General features: G+C 44.8%; 2 protein-coding genes across 5 annotated transcripts in view; both read right to left on the bottom strand.

Moving 5' to 3' along the window:
* Positions 1-18907, bottom strand: part of LOC143481735 (NACHT, LRR and PYD domains-containing protein 3-like) — a 104429-nt gene that overhangs the window by 48277 nt on the left and 37245 nt on the right. The window lies entirely within an intron of this gene.
* The window catches only part of LOC143481746 (NACHT, LRR and PYD domains-containing protein 3-like), a 44206-nt gene continuing 37252 nt past the window's right edge, over positions 11954-18907 (bottom strand). For 3 of the 4 annotated variants that reach the window (XM_076979877.1, XM_076979876.1, XM_076979878.1), the window contains 6 exons: positions 16727-16903; positions 15576-15752; positions 14811-14987; positions 13037-13213; positions 12586-12762; positions 11956-12490 (listed from right to left, as the gene is read on the bottom strand). In XM_076979877.1, the coding sequence (XP_076835992.1) occupies positions 12469-12490; positions 12586-12762; positions 13037-13213; positions 14811-14987; positions 15576-15752; positions 16727-16903 (907 nt within the window). In that variant the 3' untranslated portion in view covers positions 11956-12468. Of the gene's footprint in view, positions 12491-12585; positions 12763-13036; positions 13214-14810; positions 14988-15575; positions 15753-16726; positions 16904-18907 lie in introns of all 4 variants that reach the window. The other variant, XM_076979879.1, reaches the window with a different exon arrangement.

Raw genomic sequence — 18907 nt, 5'->3', positions numbered from 1 at the left:
ATTTTCGCGGCCGTCGGGTTCCTAGTGTTAAACACAGGGAGTATGAACACTAAGCCTAACCAAACTAACAAGACAAACTTAGGACAGAAGGCAATTGGCAACTTCACCTAATCTTTGGTCACACGAGATTGAAAGGAGCTGGAGATGCTAGATAAGCACGAATCAACAACTAAGGACAAAGAACTAACGCTAAATAAACAACCCGACAGATCAGCCTGATTCAAACACGGAAAACAGACAGACATGACTTACGCCAGGAGATCCAACATCAGGGAATATAACCAAACTTAATCATTAAAGAAACTCGAAAACGCTTCAGTGGGTGAGTTATGACAGAGAGTGGGGCTAACACTACACAAAGGTGAAACTAAAAGGTAAGAATCACAGAGGGGACAGTTGAAGAAGACGTTACAGCAGCTCTCCTACCCCCGAGTCCTCTGCTGCCTTAGCTCAGTTAGAGCGCGCCCTACCAGCATAGACATTACCCTAGGGATCTGGAGAAATGTAGGGGCTTTTTACTTCAGTGCTCTCTTATTTTTGAGCAACAACCCTCGTGATTCCCTCGTACTGATAAAGCCAAGGTAGCTTCTGTGCTCGCACTCCTCTTGAGCAAGGCACTAGCCTGGGCAACACCTGTCTAGGAGAACCAAACTGAACTGTGTGCATCTTATGAACAGTTTTCCCAGGCCATGCATGATGCATTCTTTCACCCCGCCTCTGGGGACATAGTGGGCACCCGGTTGCTACGCATACGCCTAGGCAAACGTTCCATGTCTAATTACTCCTTGGAATTCAGGGCGCTGGCCACCGAGAGCGGGTGGGGAGCTTCAGCCTTATTGGCCGCCTACCAGGAGGGGTTAAAAAAGGAGTTAAAAGACGAATTAGCCGTTTGACAGCTTAGACTCCTGCATAAACCTTACTGTTTGGGTAGATAACAAGCTGCGCGAACAGAAACAGCGACGTCGGCCCCAGCTCGTGGTCGCCTCATATACCGTCAAACCCGGTCCCTGAGGAAGATAAGACTAGACAGAACAGTCAAGACCAGCCCATGCAGTTAGGCCATACCTGCCTGACACAACAGGAGAGACATACTAGGGCATACTAGGGCGTCGCTGCCTATATTTTAGACAAGAGGAGCAAAACGTGCTGAATGCCCTGATTTAAAGGGAAAAGTGCAGGTCCACTGGTAGAAGGGAGACCTCCAACAACCCATTCTGGTTTGCTCCATGTGATTCTGTCTTGGCGTGGAGCCGACGAACACAGGTTGCTCGCATTCGTCGACTCGGGTGCGGCAGAGAATTTCATTGATGCTGCTCTAGACCTACAGATTCCCTTGGTACAATTGGGGATGCCCCTCACTGTGGCAGCGGTTGATGGACGGTCGCTTGTTTCAGTGGAGATCGCTAACCAAACCATCCCGATGACTATGAAAATAGGGGGCCATGCTGAGCGTATAACCCCGTACATCATCAGTGCTCCTGAGACGTGATTAATACTCTGTCTCCTCTGGCTACAGCATCACAACCCAGAGGTCGACTGGCTTAACCTGTCAGTCAGGCAGTGGGGATCGGTTTTTGTCAAGGTTTCTGTTTAAATACCAAAAGCGCCTGCAGCAACAAAAGGCCGCCTGAGCCCCTTGATCGCAATTGACCTGCATAGCAATTGACCTGCTGCCTGGAACCACTCCTCTGCATGGTCAGGTTTTTCCCTCGTGGTACCCGAGCAAAAAACGATGGAAGCCTACATTCAGGAGTCCCTGGCTGCAGAGCTCATTCGGCCATCCACCTCCCCTGCAGGCGTAGGGTTTTTTCTTTGTTGGGAAGAAACATGGGGGCCTGAGGCCGTGTATAGATTATAGGGGCCTTAAGTTGTTTTATGGTTTGAATCAACATTGAATCACCTAAAAATAAACTTTTAATCAATTTCACTGCATTTATCTTTTGATTAAAAGAGTTGATTTTTTGAGTACGTGTTGGGTGGGTAGGAGGGAATATATGGGTGTGTGTGTATATATTGGGGTGAATGTGTAAGTACACTGGGGGTGTATATATACCCATAAGAGTGTATATGGGTGTGGGTGAATGTGTGTGGGAATGTATGTTGTAGTGGATGTACATGTGCGTGTAGGTGTATATGTGTGAGGGTCTATATATGAGGGTGAGTTTGGGTGTGTATATGGATGTGTGTAGGTGTATACATGATAAGGGTGTTGAAGGAATATTATGTCTTTTATACTCATCATGTACTCAAAACCTTGTGAACATTGTGTCCTCTCCTATGTTCTCTGTGACCCTTGTCACCTCATTTTACCCCCCTGTCTCACTGTATGTGAAAGGTCCTTTCACCCTGTATGTGAAAGGTCTTAGTATGCCAAATGCAGGCTTATCATTTCCTTTCAGGTATTGTGCTTCCTGTCCACTATGCGACATGCAGAAGAATTATGCTCGGTCTGCAGAATTTTCTTACTTGTGAGAAGAAGGTGTTATTTCCATATAGGGTAGAATTTATTACCTATGTTAGAATAGCAATCTTGAGCCCACCCTGCTGCTTGCGTGCACAGGGATAGTCTGTGTATGTATAAATGAGAGGAGCGCCCTCTCATCTTTGAACATTTGAGATACAGCCTGCCTGTTTGAATAAACTCCTCCTATTTCTAAGAGAGTTGTTTGTTCCTCAATTGTTCCGGGAGCTCCCTGCCACACACTTCTCTGCAGAGTGTTACACTCAATTGAAGATTAGTCTCAGGTGATCCTCCGTGACCCTCCGCTCATTGCCGAACACAAGAAGGTGCTTTCTACTGAGAAAGAGACATACCTTTACAAGTGGTGACCCCGACGTGATCCCTTCTCTCAGGTAAGACATAAATTTGATTTTTTGACTGCCTGATTGACGGGATCACTAATTACGAGGGAGCGAGTCTGACCTTCCCCAGGGGAAGGAGACGGAGAAGTTCTCGAGAAACCATCGGTTTTCTCTTGAGAAACGTAGTTACAAGTAAAATAATTTGTTGAATTAAATTACACGTCTGCAAAAGAGAAGTGCTGGTTTTTTTGTTGGTCTGATTGTCTGTCTGTGTATCACCGCCGCGTGATAAGTATATTACTGTACATCATGGGTACGTCATTCCCTAAGCCTGAACTCAATGAAACCCCTGCACAGTGGATGAATAGATGCAGACTCGCGTACTTTGTTACACCGTATCTAGATAATTTAGCTGGATGGACAGAGTCCGTCCCGCAGATACCGTCCTACCCGAGACAGGGTACGTTCGATGCTGGGTATCTGTCTAGTGCTTACCGTATGATACACGAGTCGTTGGGAGATCCCGAATGGGATTACCCTTATATGGAGGAATGTTATAAATGCTGGTATGATATGAGAGAGCCCTGGAATGAGGCAAAGAAAATATTTGTTCCAAACGCTGTGTTAAAAGCCATTCCTAAACCTAAAGTTAAAGTCAACGCGAAATCTAAATCAAAAGTTAAACCGACTGTCAGCGCGTCTGCACCAAGTGCTCCGCTGCCTCCGCCGTATGAGAAGCAGGAGGATAAGCCTGTTAAAAAGGCTGAAACACCTGTTAAGCCCGTCACCACTCTTTATCCCGATCTCACCGCACTAAATGTCGCGACACCGGCTGTACAGCGAAAAGCTGCAGCTCGTCCGCCCCGACCTCCGAAACCGATGAAGCAAGACAGCTCTGATTCTGATTCTGATTCCGACTCAGAACCAGAATATGACTCTGGCGATCGCCCCGATCCACCGCCCTGGCCACCGCGCGCCCCCGCTAACGTGGGCATGGCATGGGCAACCAGTTCAGCGGGAGTTGAAATTACTCCCCCTGATGTCACAGCTTTGCGGGGGATCTTAAAAATGCTGCCCGATCCGAATTCGGACCCCGTACGGTTCACTCAGACACTGGTTCGGTTAACCCGTAATCAGCAATTGGGTGGACCAGATTATCGGTTTATACTGTCCCAAGCCATGGGAGATGAGTATGATGAAGACCACCTTATCGAGGGGGTGCCCCAGTTACACCCTAAACATGATATACCCGTTAATAGAAAGAAAAAGACGAAGGAGTATAGTTCTGAAAAGGGCAGAGCAGTGACCCGTAGCCAGGTTGAAAAGGGAAAAGTAAAAGAGGATGAAGCCGAGGCATCACCCTCAGACCAAGCTACACCCGAGCGCTGTGTACAGATATGCGAGATTGAAACGAAATATATTTGGAGCGACCCCAAGGAAGTTGCGAGAATGGGAAAAAAGTTATGTGATTATTTATGTGAGAAAAGACGAAAAAGGGGAGATCTCACACAAGTGACTAACTGTAAACAGGAGCTAAAAGAGCCTATTACTAAGTTTTGGACGAGGTTTGTTGATACGTGGATACATATGGGAAATATGGATGTTAATCTGAACGCGCCGAATGCTTTGTTTGTGAATACGTTCATAGCCAATTGCAGACCCGAGGTGATCGAGGTTTTGAAAACTCACTTGGCCGATCGCGGGTCCTCGGTACTTGGTGAGATTGAGAAGAAATTACGAGTGTTGGAATCTGATGGCATGTTTGAGAAAAAAACTAATAAAGCCTGTTTGAGTGTGCAAGCAGGTGCACCCGTGCGACAACCCGGTCCATCCCGGAGAAAGAAAGGAGGGGGCCGTAGTCATGGTAACGCTCAGCAGCAAGCACCAGTAAACCGCAGACCGGGTAAGTGTCATTATTGTAAGAAAGAGGGACATTGGCAGGAAGAGTGCAGGAAACGGCTGCGAGATGGAGAACAGGTTGTTCCAACCTGGCAGCCCACTCCTCCCCCTCGCCAACCACTATACGGGACACACCCCCCTGCTCTCCCTCCTGCTCCACCCGGTGTGGCGCCCCCTCCACACTGGGCTCCGGATGAAACCAGCCCATACCGCCGTTAGGGCTGCCCACAGGGCCAAGAGCCTGCTCCGGGTATCCAGGTTAATCATGCATGCTTTACTAGTACAAGTACTTCGCCCTTAAACTCAGACCTACCTGTTATAACTTTGGTAGTTAATAATCAGCTATACCCTTTTCTAGTGGATACCGGAGCTACCTTGTCATCTCTGGGCTCTACATACGAGGGACCGTTGTCCTCTCGGTCCATTTGCTCTGTGGGAATTGATGGACAACCTTTTGATTCATTCTTTACACCCCCACTGCTGTGTCTGCTTAATGAGGATCAGCTTAGATTTCAGCATGATTTTGTATATATGCCACAGTGTCCATTTAATCTGTTAGGACGTGACTTGATGAGTAAACTGGGTCTGTGCCTCTCTTTCAGCGGATCCCGCCTGACAGTGTCAACCTCCGAGACTTCCGCGCTGCATATAGGCAACCCAACTTTCAAAAACCACAGCTGTGTTTCGGTCCCCCTTTCCTCCCCGGAACTAGAAACGGTTCCTAATTCTGTTTGGGCATTACACCGGAATGATGTTGGTTTCGTTAACTGTGTCCCATACGAAGCTGCTATTAAATACAACACTAAACCTGTTTATGTTAAACAGTACCCCATATCTGAGGAAAAGGCTCTGGGCATCGACGCTGTTCTGTCCGACCTCCTTGCCAAGGGAGTAATCACACCATGTCACAGCCCGTACAACACACCAGTCAACCCAGTTCCTAAACCAGATGGGTCGTGGAGATTCACTCAAGATTTGAGGCGAATTAACGAAATTGTCGTCCCACGAGCTCCTATTGTACCTGATGTTCCCGCTATTATGTCCTCTATTCCACATCATCATACACACTTTAGTGTGGTAGATATTTGTTCTGCTTTCTTTAGCATCCCTGTTGAACCAGACACACAACCTCTGTTCGCCTTTACCCACAGGGGGCAGCAATACACATGGACCAGGCTGCCACAAGGCTTCATTGACTCACCTGCTGTTTTTTCTGCAGCAGTACGAGATGCACTGAGTGACCTCATCCTGCCCCCTGGCTCTGTGATCCTCCAATATGCTGATGATTTATTAATATCATCTCCAAACGAGGCTGATTGTCGTGAGGCGACTGTCCGACTGCTGATCCACCTGGCTGAACATGGATTCAAGGTATCCAAAGACAAATTACAGTTCTGTCAAACTACTGTGCATTACCTGGGCCATGACTTATCACAGGGTTGCAGATCCCTGTCTGAGGACCGAGTGGCAATTGTTGCCGCTGCTCCTAAACCCCACACAAAGCAGGACATGATGGCTTTCCTGGGACTTGTGAATTACTGCCGCCAGTGGATACCGGACTGTTCTCACTATGACAAAATGTTGCGTGCTGCTTACTCCCACAGCGATCCTCCACGACAGACTATCCAGTGGACAAGCAACATGGAAGAGGCTTTCAAGAACCTCAAGTCCTCTTTGATCAGGGCCCCCGCCCTTGGGCTGCCTAATTACGAACTGCCGTTCCACCTATGGGTGACAGAAGAGGGGGGGGTCGCCTCCGCGGTGTTGGCTCAGGAGCACGGGGGGGGGGGTATGAGGCCTTGTGCGTTCCTCTCTAAAACGTTAGATAACACTGCCTGTGGTTTGCCCTCCTGCCTCAGGGCTATTGCTGCCTGCGCTGTTATGGTGACAGATGCGGAAAAAATTGTGCTGTCGCATCCCCTCATCTTGCACACCACCCACCAGGTACAATATGTTCTTAGACATCTGAATACACAACACCTATCTGCCCAGAGGCGCAGCGGGTATGAAGCTATATTGACAGGAACTGAAAATCTCACTGTGCGACCACATACTTCCCTTGACAATGTGGCTTCGGCCCTTTCACGTCTGCTCACTATATGCCCCCCTCACGAGGATGGGGAACATGAATGTCTACCTCACATCAGTTTCGAAACCAGCATCAGACCTGACCTCAAATCGACACCTTTGTCTAAGGGCCGCCACCTCTTTGTTGATGGCTCGTGTTCAAAACCTGCTGATGGTGTTTTTCTGTGTTCCTATGCAGTGTGCGAACTTCCGGAGCGGGTCCTAGAAGCACACAGTTTGCCGTTCAACTCTGCACAAGCTGCTGAGCTATTTGCTCTGACCCGAGCATGCCAGTTAGCTGCTGATGACGACGTCACCATTTATACTGACTCACGTTATGCCTTCGGGGTAGCACATGACTTTGGAGGTATTTGGCAGGCACGTGGTTTTCTGTCCGCAGATGGTAAACCGATTTCACATCATTCCCTTGTGAATGATCTCATTGCTGCCTCACATTTACCATCCTCTCTTGCCATTGTTAAAGTTCGTGCACACCAGACTAATGACGCGTTTGAGACTAGGGGAAACAACTTGGCCGACCGCGCAGCTAAGGCCGCGTCCTCCGCGCCCCTCTGCCCCAGTTTGAACGTTGCTGCTGTGTCACAGGCAGCCTCTACTAGTGCATTGTTGCCTGGCGTGTCTATTTCTGTTGTTCAGGCTTCAGCCACGCCAGATGATGTCTCATTTTGGGCCACTATGGGTGCCAAATCAGGTGAACTTTCTGTTCCTATCACCGACGACACAGGTCGTTTGTGTCTTCCGCGACACTGTGTTCCTTTCCTCGTTCCCGATTTTTACGGTGTTTCTCATCGTGAACGAAGAGGGGTGATAGGTGATATGGAGAAATTATTTTGCATAAAGAACCTAAGAGAAGATGTGTCCATAATTTTGGATAGATGTTTGATTTGCGCACGTAATAACATAACAAAACCTAAGGCGTCACACCAAACGTTACCTAAACCAGAAACTCCATTCCAAGAATGGCAGATTGATTTTACACACATGCCTAAGCGAGGCCCATACAAGTATCTCCTGGTCATGGTGGATAAGTTCTCCAGATGGATTGAAGCATTCCCATGCGCCAAGGAAAATGCACAAACTGTGGTTACTAAACTACAACAAGAAATCATTCCTAGATATGGCATTCCTTTGGGAATAGACTCTGATAAAGGAACTCCCTTTACTTCCAAAGTAACTCAGCTCTTAGCGAAGGAGCTCCAAATTAAATGGGCATTTCATATCCCATACCACCCTCAGTCGTCCGGAATGGTAGAGAGAACTAATCGAACCATAAAAAATAAATTAAGGAAGGCAATGCAAAACTGCAACACCCAGGACTGGGCACAAATCCTTCCCGTAGTACTGGCCGAAATTCGAATGACAGGCGTAAAATCTCTCGATAATCTCTCACCGTATGAGGTTGTTTTGGGCAGACCCTTCCCCATCCCTTGGAGAAAAGGGATGGCTTCAGTAGGAATGACGGACCTAGATATACACCTGAGTGAGTACAGTCATGGGCTCATGACCACATTGAATGATTATTGGGAAAAGATTAACCATCTTATGGCAGATCCACCTAAGACACACACTCACGAATTTCGTGTAGGAGAACAAGTCCTAGTAAAGAAATTCGAGCGAAAATGCTTCTCAGAAGCTATTTATAGCGAGCCCACTACTGTCCTCGCTGTTACCCGAACCGCCGTTCTAACTGAATTATTTCCACAGTGGATCCATGCTACCCGCGTGAAGAAAGCTCCTGAAATGACCTACTAACCGTCTGGTAGAAGTCACTCGGGTTCATGTATATATGCTTGCATGATTGTATTCTGTTCCACCTCATCCTTCTGTGTTTACAGGTACTAATGATTGAGTGGGTTTTTCTTCCCCCATGGACAGTCGCCTTTCCTCCGGGAACTGAAATCCTTCTATCCACTGCCGAGGACTACCCGACAGAGGAACCACCACCAGCTCCCGTCCCTGAGGATGTCAAAGATGTGATACTGAGTCTTCTGTACATTGGTGCTAGTATCCTGAGGTTGGAACCCTCACAAGTACCAGGTGTAGATTTTTCATATTTTTATTGGGCAGACCTTCCTTCGGAAGGCCCTCTAGAGGTCACGTGCATCAGACGCTGTGTACGTATACCCCGTTTGCCTGATGGCTCTAGGAAGCCCCCCAATCTGGGGATGCCATTTGACCCTAACGATTATGATTTCGGTCACGGGCCCTCTCTGCCTTATCTTGAACTGTGGTAATAATGTTTTTGGTTTTCCCCATGATAATGTTTTTTGGCAGTATGCGAACTGGACCGCCCGACAAACCACTAATGAGTCATGTTACGTGTGCCACATTATGCCCACTAGTACTTCCACATCCTCCGTACGACCCGACATCCCCACTGAAACTGACACACTTGTGGCAGTAAAAGCTGGCTGCTTAGCAGATCGTTGTTTAGATTATGAATCGACCCTGTGGTGTGGTAAACATAACAATAATGAGCCGACTTGTCAGAAAAGGACTAGAGCTCGTAAAATTGACCTGTACACAACTTGGCAGTCACCCGACAGTACCCTCGTGCGTGTTCAAGCTTTTAAGGCCTTGATGGGGCCTAATTCTGTCTTCCCGTATTGCTTTCAGAGAAACGGTAGTAACCCCGTAGGTAAAGTGCATAAAACTCATTGCAGTATTATTGTAAGGGAAGATTGTTCGTTGAACTGCTCTGTTAACGGCTCTGCGGTAGCCCCCGACTACCGAGGGACCATGAGGGTAGATAAATATATGGATTGGGTCTGGGTCTGCGGATATAATGTTTACTTATCCCTCCCCTACAGCTGGGGGGGGCGATGTGCCTTCACAGAACTACGAGGCTCAGTAACAATGGTCTCTAGTAGTCCCTTTAAGCCAGCTAAACGAAGTAGAAGAGTGAAGCGACATTCCAGTCAAGGTTTTCCCCCGCCCGAACATCAGCTTGAGCCGTACATGACCAGGTTCTGGACCAGTTTTTTTCCGCAGGTCGGGGTGGCCCGAATCTGGAACCATGTAGAAGAAACTCATTACCGACTAGCAACGTATATAAACGCTACTAACCAAGCTGTCATAGGAGTTAAGGCTGAGCTTACTGCCTTAAGACTAACCACGATTCAGAATCGTATGGCTTTAGATATTTTGCTTGCTGCACAAGGTGGAGTTTGTGCCTTAGTTGGTGATCAATGTTGTACGTACATTCCTGCTAACGATGATGAGCACGGATCAATTACCACTGCCGTTGAGAAAATGAAGCAGGTAGCGAGGGATCTAACGGATGATGAGACCGGTAGTAATTCCTGGTCTATGTGGGGAACATTGTTTGGATGGATGACTCCATATATTGCTATGGCCATTCCTATTGTTGTTATTGTTTTGCTGTTGCTGTGCTGTGGTCCCTGTCTTTTCAGGTGTCTGATGAATAGGATGTGGGCTATGGCCGATGCCTTGATACAAGCTCGACCCCATGAGATGAAGCGTCCGCTCCTGAAAGTCTAGCAGACCACTCATTATCTATGCATTTGCAAAATGTATTAACGTGTTGTGATGTTATTGCATTTAATCACAAAAGAGGGGATTGAAGGAATATTATGTCTTTTATACTCATCATGTACTCAAAACCTTGTGAACATTGTGTCCTCTCCTATGTTCTCTGTGACCCTTGTCACCTCATTTTACCCCCCTGTCTCACTGTATGTGAAAGGTCCTTTCACCCTGTATGTGAAAGGTCTTAGTATGCCAAACGCAGGCTTATCATTTCCTTTCAGGTATTGTGCTTCCTGTCCACTATGCGACATGCAGAAGAATTATGCTCGGTCTGCAGAATTTTCTTACTTGTGAGAAGAAGGTGTTATTTCCATATAGGGTAGAATTTATTACCTATGTTAGAATAGCAATCTTGAGCCCACCCTGCTGCTTGCGTGCACAGGGATGGTCTGTGTATGTATAAATGAGAGGAGCGCCCTCTCATCTTTGAACATTTGAGATACAGCCTGCCTGTTTGAATAAACTCCTCCTATTTCTAAGAGAGTTGTTTGTTCCTCAATTGTTCCGGGAGCTCCCTGCCACACACTTCTCTGCAGAGTGTTACACTCAATTGAAGATTAGTCTCAGGTGATCCTCCGTGACCCTCCGCTCATTGCCGAACACAAGAAGGTGCTTTCTACTGAGAAAGAGACATACCTTTACAGGTGTATATAAGGGGTTGTGTGTATGTATGTAGGGGTCTATATATGGAGGTGAAAGTAAATATGAGTTTGAGTGTATGTGTGAGGACAGCTGGTTCTGGGTTGGGGGCCTGTCGTGCCCGGTCCTCTCCCGGCTGCTCCCCTGTGGTTACTGCTCCACTCCGGGGGGGGGGGGGGGGGGGGGGCGCCTTGGGGTTTCGGGGCCCGGCTTGGTGGCCCGGCTTGGTGCTCCGGCGTGGCTGTTGGCCCGCTTCCCTGGGCGGTTGTGGTCCAGGGCGTCTTGGGGCTCCTCGGCGGGAAAGGGGGCATCCTAGGGGGTGCTCTGTTTCCTCTGGTTTCCCTGGACCTGCGCTCCTTGGTTGGGGGGGCGCTGTCCAGGGTCTACCCCTCCCGCCCGCTGGGGCGGGCATGCGGGGGTCACTAGGAAATGCGGCCCTGGGACTGCACTGCTCCTGGAGGGGCCGTGTTCACAGGTCTTTCTCTGCCTGCCTCTGGGGGAATGTTGTCGGTGCTTTCTAAAAAAAAAAAAAAAAAAAAAAAAAGTTGATTTTGGGTTTGCCTTGGTTGTTTAATTAACATGTATTGAATGTCGGACATAACATGCAGTTTCAATGTTTAATCAACATCAGAAATCAATATTGATTTAATGATTATTCCTGATGGTAATTCAATGTTGAATAAGTGTTGATTTTGTGTTGGCCTCGGTTGTTTATTCAACATTTATTCAATATCAGATATAACGAGCAGTTTCAATGCTGAATCAACATCAGAAATCAATTCAATGATAATGACTGATGTTGATTCAATTGAATCAATGTCATCTTGCTATCTGCGTAATGTTTAACATCTGATTTTTGACACTGGTAAACTAAGGCTATAGAAAAATTTATATTAATTGTTCTTTTAAATTTAATTAATGGAAAAAGATAGCTAGCTAACTCAAACAACTGTTACCTACCTGTCATGGAGCACACTCCTCTGTTCTGTGGAAAATTCCAGAAGGCCTGCTCCGAAGGGGAGGGGCGTGTGCGTAGAGACTGTTGATGTGACTGGTCCACACACCAGCATTTATTTTTCATGTTATTAATATTATTTAATATACCATTAAAACAGTTACATTTTATATTGACTCAAAAATAACTCAAAAATAATGACATAGAAATTCACTTCATAATCAAAACAAATAGAGATTTTTTAAAATATTTTACATGGCAAAAATAGGCTTTTATTTATCTCCAAATGCTGTGCACAATGCAAGTAGATGGCCGTATGTCTTTTGCTAATTATAAAAACTTTAGAATTAGAAGCATTGCATTGTAGATCATAACAAATCAAAATGTTGATTCAATGTCTTCTTTTCAATGTTGAATCACGGTTAAGACTTCAACCCAATAGCAATGTTGAACATTGATTAATTGTTCGTTTGCTATCTGGGTCCTCAAAGCAAGGGAGTGGGAAACTTCTGGTTTCTATAGTAAAACTCATCAGGTCAGCTTAATGGTGTCCAGATACTGTAAGAAAGAGAATACAGAATCATCAGACATGAACACATTCTCATCATAGTCAGACATCACCCTCTATACACAAACTTAGTGTAAACGCTCACTGCAGTTTCTCCAGTTTACAGTGTGGATCCTCCATTAGAGTAGAGAGCTGCTTCACTCCTGAGTCTCCTGGTTTATTGTCGTTCAGGTTCAGCTCTCGCATGTGTGATGAGGGGTTTGACCTCAGAGCTGAACACAGAGCAGCAAAACCTTCCTCTGTAATACTGCAGCCAGACAAACTGTAGAGAGAAGGAGAAAAACACTCTTACAGATCAACACACACACATTCATGCAAAAACTGTGTGTGTGTTCAGGAAAGACATGCAGTGTGTGTGAGTGTGTACATGTGTGTACAGAGAGAACAAGCTAGAAAGTATATGTGAATCTAATTAACAGTGATTGTGTATGTCTCAGAGAAAAATGGGGATGTGTGTGTGTGTGTGTGTGTGTGTGTGTGTGTGTGTGTGTGTTTGTGTGTGTGTGTGTAAAGAGCCAGGTAAGTCAGCAACTCACTCTAGTTTTTCCAATTTACAATGTGGATCCTCCAGTAGATCAGAGAGCTGCTTCACTCCTGAGTCTCCTGGTTTATTGTAGTTCAGATTCAGCTCTCTCAGGTGTGATGAGGGGTTTGACCTCAGAGCTGAACACAGAGCAGCACAGCCTTCATCTGTAATACTGCAGTTAGACAGACTGTAGAGAGGAGAAAAACTATTTACACTTACAGATCAACATACACTCACTGTAACTGCATCCATTACAATTTATTGAGTTAGAAGTAATGACTTTTATTTTGAAGTTAAGTACATGTATCTCATTAAGTTTTCTTACACATTTTTCCTGCGTCTTCTCTCAGACGATTTACCAGCAAGCAAACGTCAAGTCCATTTCATAAGAATGCATTTTGTTTAGCATTAAGGTTAAGTTTACTTATATTTGGTATTTTGTAACGTTCGGACTGAGCAGGAGTGACATTAACAGAGGGGAACAACCAGATAATGGGGAATACACAAGACTATGAGGCAAATAAACAAAGACACAGTAAATGGGCAAAACACGTAACAAACAGTAACGTACTACAACTAACAGATAATGCAACTACAAATAACACAATAAGAGAGTATAACACGGACGGGAACAAACAAGCGGTATTAACATAAGGAGCAAGGGTAAACCACATAAAAGATAACTAGCACACGGGTACAGGTATCAGAGAACACAATACAAACGCAATCATCGGGAAAAATGGGGAAGCAAGGAACAAACTGAAAGTATAAACTAAGATATGAACAACCAGGGTAATAGAGACAGGGAAGGCAGAGGCAGCGGACATAAAGTAATAGGAACGCGATATGAAACAGCTTAACAGTGAACACCAAGGAACAAACAATGACCGACACGGAGGCTCGAAACAACAGGGATTAAGTAGGCCTACTTTGAAACAGTAGCGATCGGTAATCAAAAGGGCCAGGGTTTCAAGGGAAGGCAGGACAAACAGGCAGGGAAAAACACTGACACGCGGCCCTGGACGACAATGATGGAAGCTAATAGGGGCGGAGCTAGACGTGACATGTACTATATGTATTGTTGTCATGACTGGGACACGAACACTTGTAAAGATGCTTTGTGACAACAACAGTTGTAAAAAGTGCTATATAAATAAAATTTGATTGATTGAGTGATAGGTTTAAAGTAACCTTAAAGTTTCAAGATAATTCCTTTATCATGGCATGCAGCCAATGAGGTGTTTGTCTTCCTCTCAATTTAATATTTTACATGCTGTGCATGTAATTGTCTTAACATTGAATATATTTGTCGTCAAGAGCTTCAAATAAACCAGTGGCAAGAAAACATTTGTGTCCACATATGCCTCGAGGGAGTTATACTCATGCAAACACAGACACTGTGTATTGTAACACTTGGTTACTCAGAAATCAGTGGATACTTCGGGATTGCTGCAGTACAAGGAGTCAGTTCAGACGCGGGTGGGTGTTGACGCTCCGGGACTCATTTATCATAAAACATTATATCTCCACATCACATATACATTTGCTCTTTTTAAATAGAAACATTGCAGGGGTACCCTCATAATATTACTATGAGCTGTCCAGGAGGAGCTCCGTTCTTGCTTTCCTTCTCTCCCAGTCTCTCTTACAAGAGGGTTATTATCCAATGTATGGTTCTTAAAGGCAGAGCCTACCTGCGTCTATTACGGTATACAGGAAAGACAGGCAGTGCGTGTGTGTGTGTGTGTGTGTGTGTGTGTGTGATAGATAAGGTAGTTACACACTGTAGTTTCTCCAATGTACATTGTGGATCCTCCAATAGAGCAGAGAGCTGCTTCACTCCTGAGTCTCCTGGTTCATTGCGGTTCAGATTCAGCTCTCTCAGGTGTGATGAGGGGTTTGACCTCAGAGCTGAACACAGAGCAGCACAGCCTTTCTCTGGAATACTACACCATGACAGACTGTAGAGAGAAGGAGAAAAAAACCACAGTTACAGATCAACACACACAAACACAGACATTTTGTGTATTCAGAAGAGACAGACATGCAGTGATTTGTGTGTATAGAGAATGAGCAAGAAAGTGTGTGTATGTGAATCTAATTATTACAGTGAGTGTGTGTCTCAGAAAAAAGGGAGATACCAAACTGTCAGTGTGTCAGGACATACTGACTATGTAACAGAGGAAAATATCTATTGAGCGTGTGTGTGTGTGTGTGTCTGTGTATATAGAGCAGGGGTGCCCACAGTTTTCAGCTTGCGAGCTACTTATAAGATGACCAAGTCAGAAAGATCTACCGGGGTGGCGGCGAACGTAATATGTTGAGCGGGGGGGTGGGGGGTGTCGAACGTAATTTGTTGAGTGGATTGCAGATTGGCTACCGTGAATGTCAATCAAAATACAACCGTCAGTGCAGATGTGCGATTCATCTACTACTATTTTATGTGACGCGATCTACGCACATTCCTTCGCGATCGACCGACACTTCGACGTAATGAGCACCCCTGATATAGAGTCTTGTATATAAGAGTCAATAAGTCAGTAACTCACTCTAGTTTTTCCAATTTACAATGTGGATCCTCCAGTAGACCAGAGAGCTGCTTCACTCCTGAGTCTCCTGGTTTATTGTAGTTCAGATTTAGCTCTCTCAGGTGTGATGCGGGGTTTGACCTCAGAGCTGAACACAGAGCAGCACAGCCTTCCTCTGTAATGCTGCAGTCAGACAGACTGTAGAGAGAAAGAGAAAAACTCACATTTACAGATCAACACACCAGAGATGTTCAAAAGTTGCAAAATACAAAACTAAGTCACAAGCCTTTTGACTAGAGTCTAAGTCAAGTCTCATGTCGATACCAGGATAAGGTTAGGGACAGGAGATTGAAAAATAACTGTATTTCAAATATCAATACATCTGTATTGACGTCTAAGTGGCTAGTGTAACCTAAACAAACTTATACGGGTTTCCAGGTGCCTTATGTCTGATGTAGTCATCCCAGTGTCTTTAATTTGTTTCCCACATTCGTTTCACATTGCCATCCTTCAGTTTTGTCCAAGGATTTAACCTCCCTATAGCCAAAGGCTCCATGTATGGTACTCCACCCAAAGCCTTGCCACCCTCGTTTGTAAATATTTGATGCTTCTCTCTGATTTGCCACTTGTGATAAGCGGATGTTGTGGTATGTCACACGAAAAAGGGCTGCATCCCAAATCACCGAAACAAAAGTAAGGAATAATGTCAAAATTAAAACACAAAGAAAGTATTTTTCTATAACTTTCACACACCATGGCTAGATAATGGACTGACTCTTATTGTTCACAAGTTATTTTGCACGAGTCTGAGTTGAGCCAAGAGTCATTACAAAGGAGTTTCAAGTCAAGTCTTAAGTCTTTTTCTAGGCGACCTAAGAGCGACTTCAACTTGAGCTGCTTACTTTAGTGCCCATCTCTGCAATACACACACACTCACGCAAACACCGGCACCGTGTGTGTATTCAGGAGACACGGTAGAGTTATACGCCGGGGTGATTACTCCGACCCCCCTGGTGTTTGAGAGTGAGGAGTCAGGGGAAGAAAAAGGGTTCTGAAGACGTGTGTCAGAGGGCACAAGTATTCAGGTGAGACATGCAGTGAGATATATATATATATATATATGTGTGTGTGTGTGTGTGTGTGTGTAAAGAGTCAGTAAGTCAGTAACTCACTGTAGTTTCTCCAGTTTACAGTGTGGATCCTCCAGTAGAGCAGAGAGCTGCTTCACTCCCGAGTCTCCTGGTTTATAGTATTTGAGATTCAGCTCTCTCAGTTGTGATGAGGGGTTTGACCTCAGAGCTGAACACAGAGCACCACAGCCTTTGTCTGTAATACTGCTGTCGGACAAACTGTAGAGAGAAGGAGAAAAACTCACACTTACAAATCAATACACACACATGCAAAAATCTCTCCCCCACACATTCTGTATGTGCCAGCAAGTGTATGCACACACACACACACACACACACGTTCACACTCCGTCAAGGAGAAATATCTGTGCACAGAACATGTTTGAAAATATCGAACATCAACAGCTCACCGAGTGGGAAAACTGTGCTCACACCTTCACACTGCAGCGGTCAACATGTTTGCGCTGTTTCCATAGTTTAACGTTGTACAAGGCAATGTTGCAGTTTGTCCCCTTTACTGTTTTCATTAGGAGTAGAAACTTTAGCTCTACCAGGAGCATGTTATTAGAGCGTATTATTAGTATAATATAGTATAATCTAGTATATTACTAGAGCATACATTTTTAGAGCTAATTTTTTGAGTATATTAGTCTATCCTGGAGCATCAAAGAATGTTTGGTTATGATACAAATAGCACGACAAATAAGATTTCTTTATATGCTGATGACATTTTTATTTATTTATCTCAGACCCTAAAGCCAGTATTCCTTATATTTTTAAGTTAATTTAATTATTTCTGAATTCTGAATTCTCTGGCTACATGATAAACTGGGGCAAGAGTGAATTAATGCCGATTTGTATTGAGGACACATCCTGGTCTCACTCTTTTGCCTAAAATTTCTAGTGCTAAATTTACGTATTTGAGTATTGATATTACAAGGTCATATTCTTTGTTCAATGCAAACTTTAACCCCAAACTTTAACCCCTTATTTGAAAAACCTTACCAAATTATTTACTGGGAAGGTTTAATGCCATCAAAGGTGACCTTTATATCTAAGATCATAGAAAAAGCTGGTACCCAGCAATTATGCCTATATCTGCATAGGAATCACATATTTGAAAAGTTCCAATCTGGCTTTAGGCCCCATCACAGTACTGAAACAGCATTTGTCAAAGTAACAAATGATCTCCTCCTTGCTTCAGATCAAGGCTATGTATCACTGTTAGTGCTTATTGATCTTAGTACAGCTTTCGACACAATTGATCATAGGATCTTGCTAAAGCGGTTAGAATGCTGGGTTGGAGTCTCAGGCACAGCCCTTTCATGGTTTTACTCTTATTTAACAAATCGCTTTCAATTTGTAGAGCTCAATAATATTCCATCCAAACGTACAAAAGTTAAATATGGGGTCCCGCAAGGCTCCATTTTAGGACCACTATTATTTACATTATATATGCTACCATTGGGCACAGTTATAAACACATATGGTGTCAATTTTCACTGCTATGCAGATGACACTCAACTTTACATATCAGCCAAACCTGATGACAAACTCAGTTTAGGAAAAATTGAGGCCTGTGTAAGATATATTAAATGCTGGATGTCTCTAAACTTCCTCCAACTTAATGAGGACAAAACAGAAGTTCTCCTCCTGGGCCCTAAGGCCTCAAGACAGAAAATTCCAGATATAATGCTTAATCTCGCAGACTACCCCATTACACCTGGTACAGTAGCCAAAAACCTTGGCGTCATACTTGACTCCGACCTATCATTTGATAAATACATAGATAATACTACTAGGATAGCTTTTCTACGCAACATTGCCAAGTTAAGAAATGCATTATCACAGGATGATGCAGAAAAATTGATGCACGCCTTTGTTAGCTCCAGATTAGATTACTGTAACTCACTACTGTCAGGATGTTCAAATAGGAATCTAAATAAACTTCAAATAGTTCAAAATGCCGCAGCCCGAGTTCTGACCAGAACTAGAAAATTGCAGCATATCAGACCAGTCCTATCAGCCCTGCATTGGCTCCCAGTTAAATTCAGTATTGATTTTAAAATTCTTTATTACCTTATAAAGCACTGCACGGGCTTGCTCCTGAATACCTCTAGGAACTTATTTCCTATTATGAACCCCCACGTCCACTAAGATCACAGGGTGCTGGTCTGTTATTAGTTCCACAAATGAACAAGGTAACAGCAGGGGGAAGAGCCT

Source organism: Brachyhypopomus gauderio, chromosome 18, assembly GCF_052324685.1.
Source record: "Brachyhypopomus gauderio isolate BG-103 chromosome 18, BGAUD_0.2, whole genome shotgun sequence".
In the NCBI taxonomy this organism is placed as follows: Eukaryota; Metazoa; Chordata; class Actinopteri; order Gymnotiformes; family Hypopomidae; genus Brachyhypopomus; species Brachyhypopomus gauderio.
The sequence above is the reverse complement of the archived record's forward strand: the minus strand, read 5'-3'. Positions and strand labels throughout refer to the sequence as shown.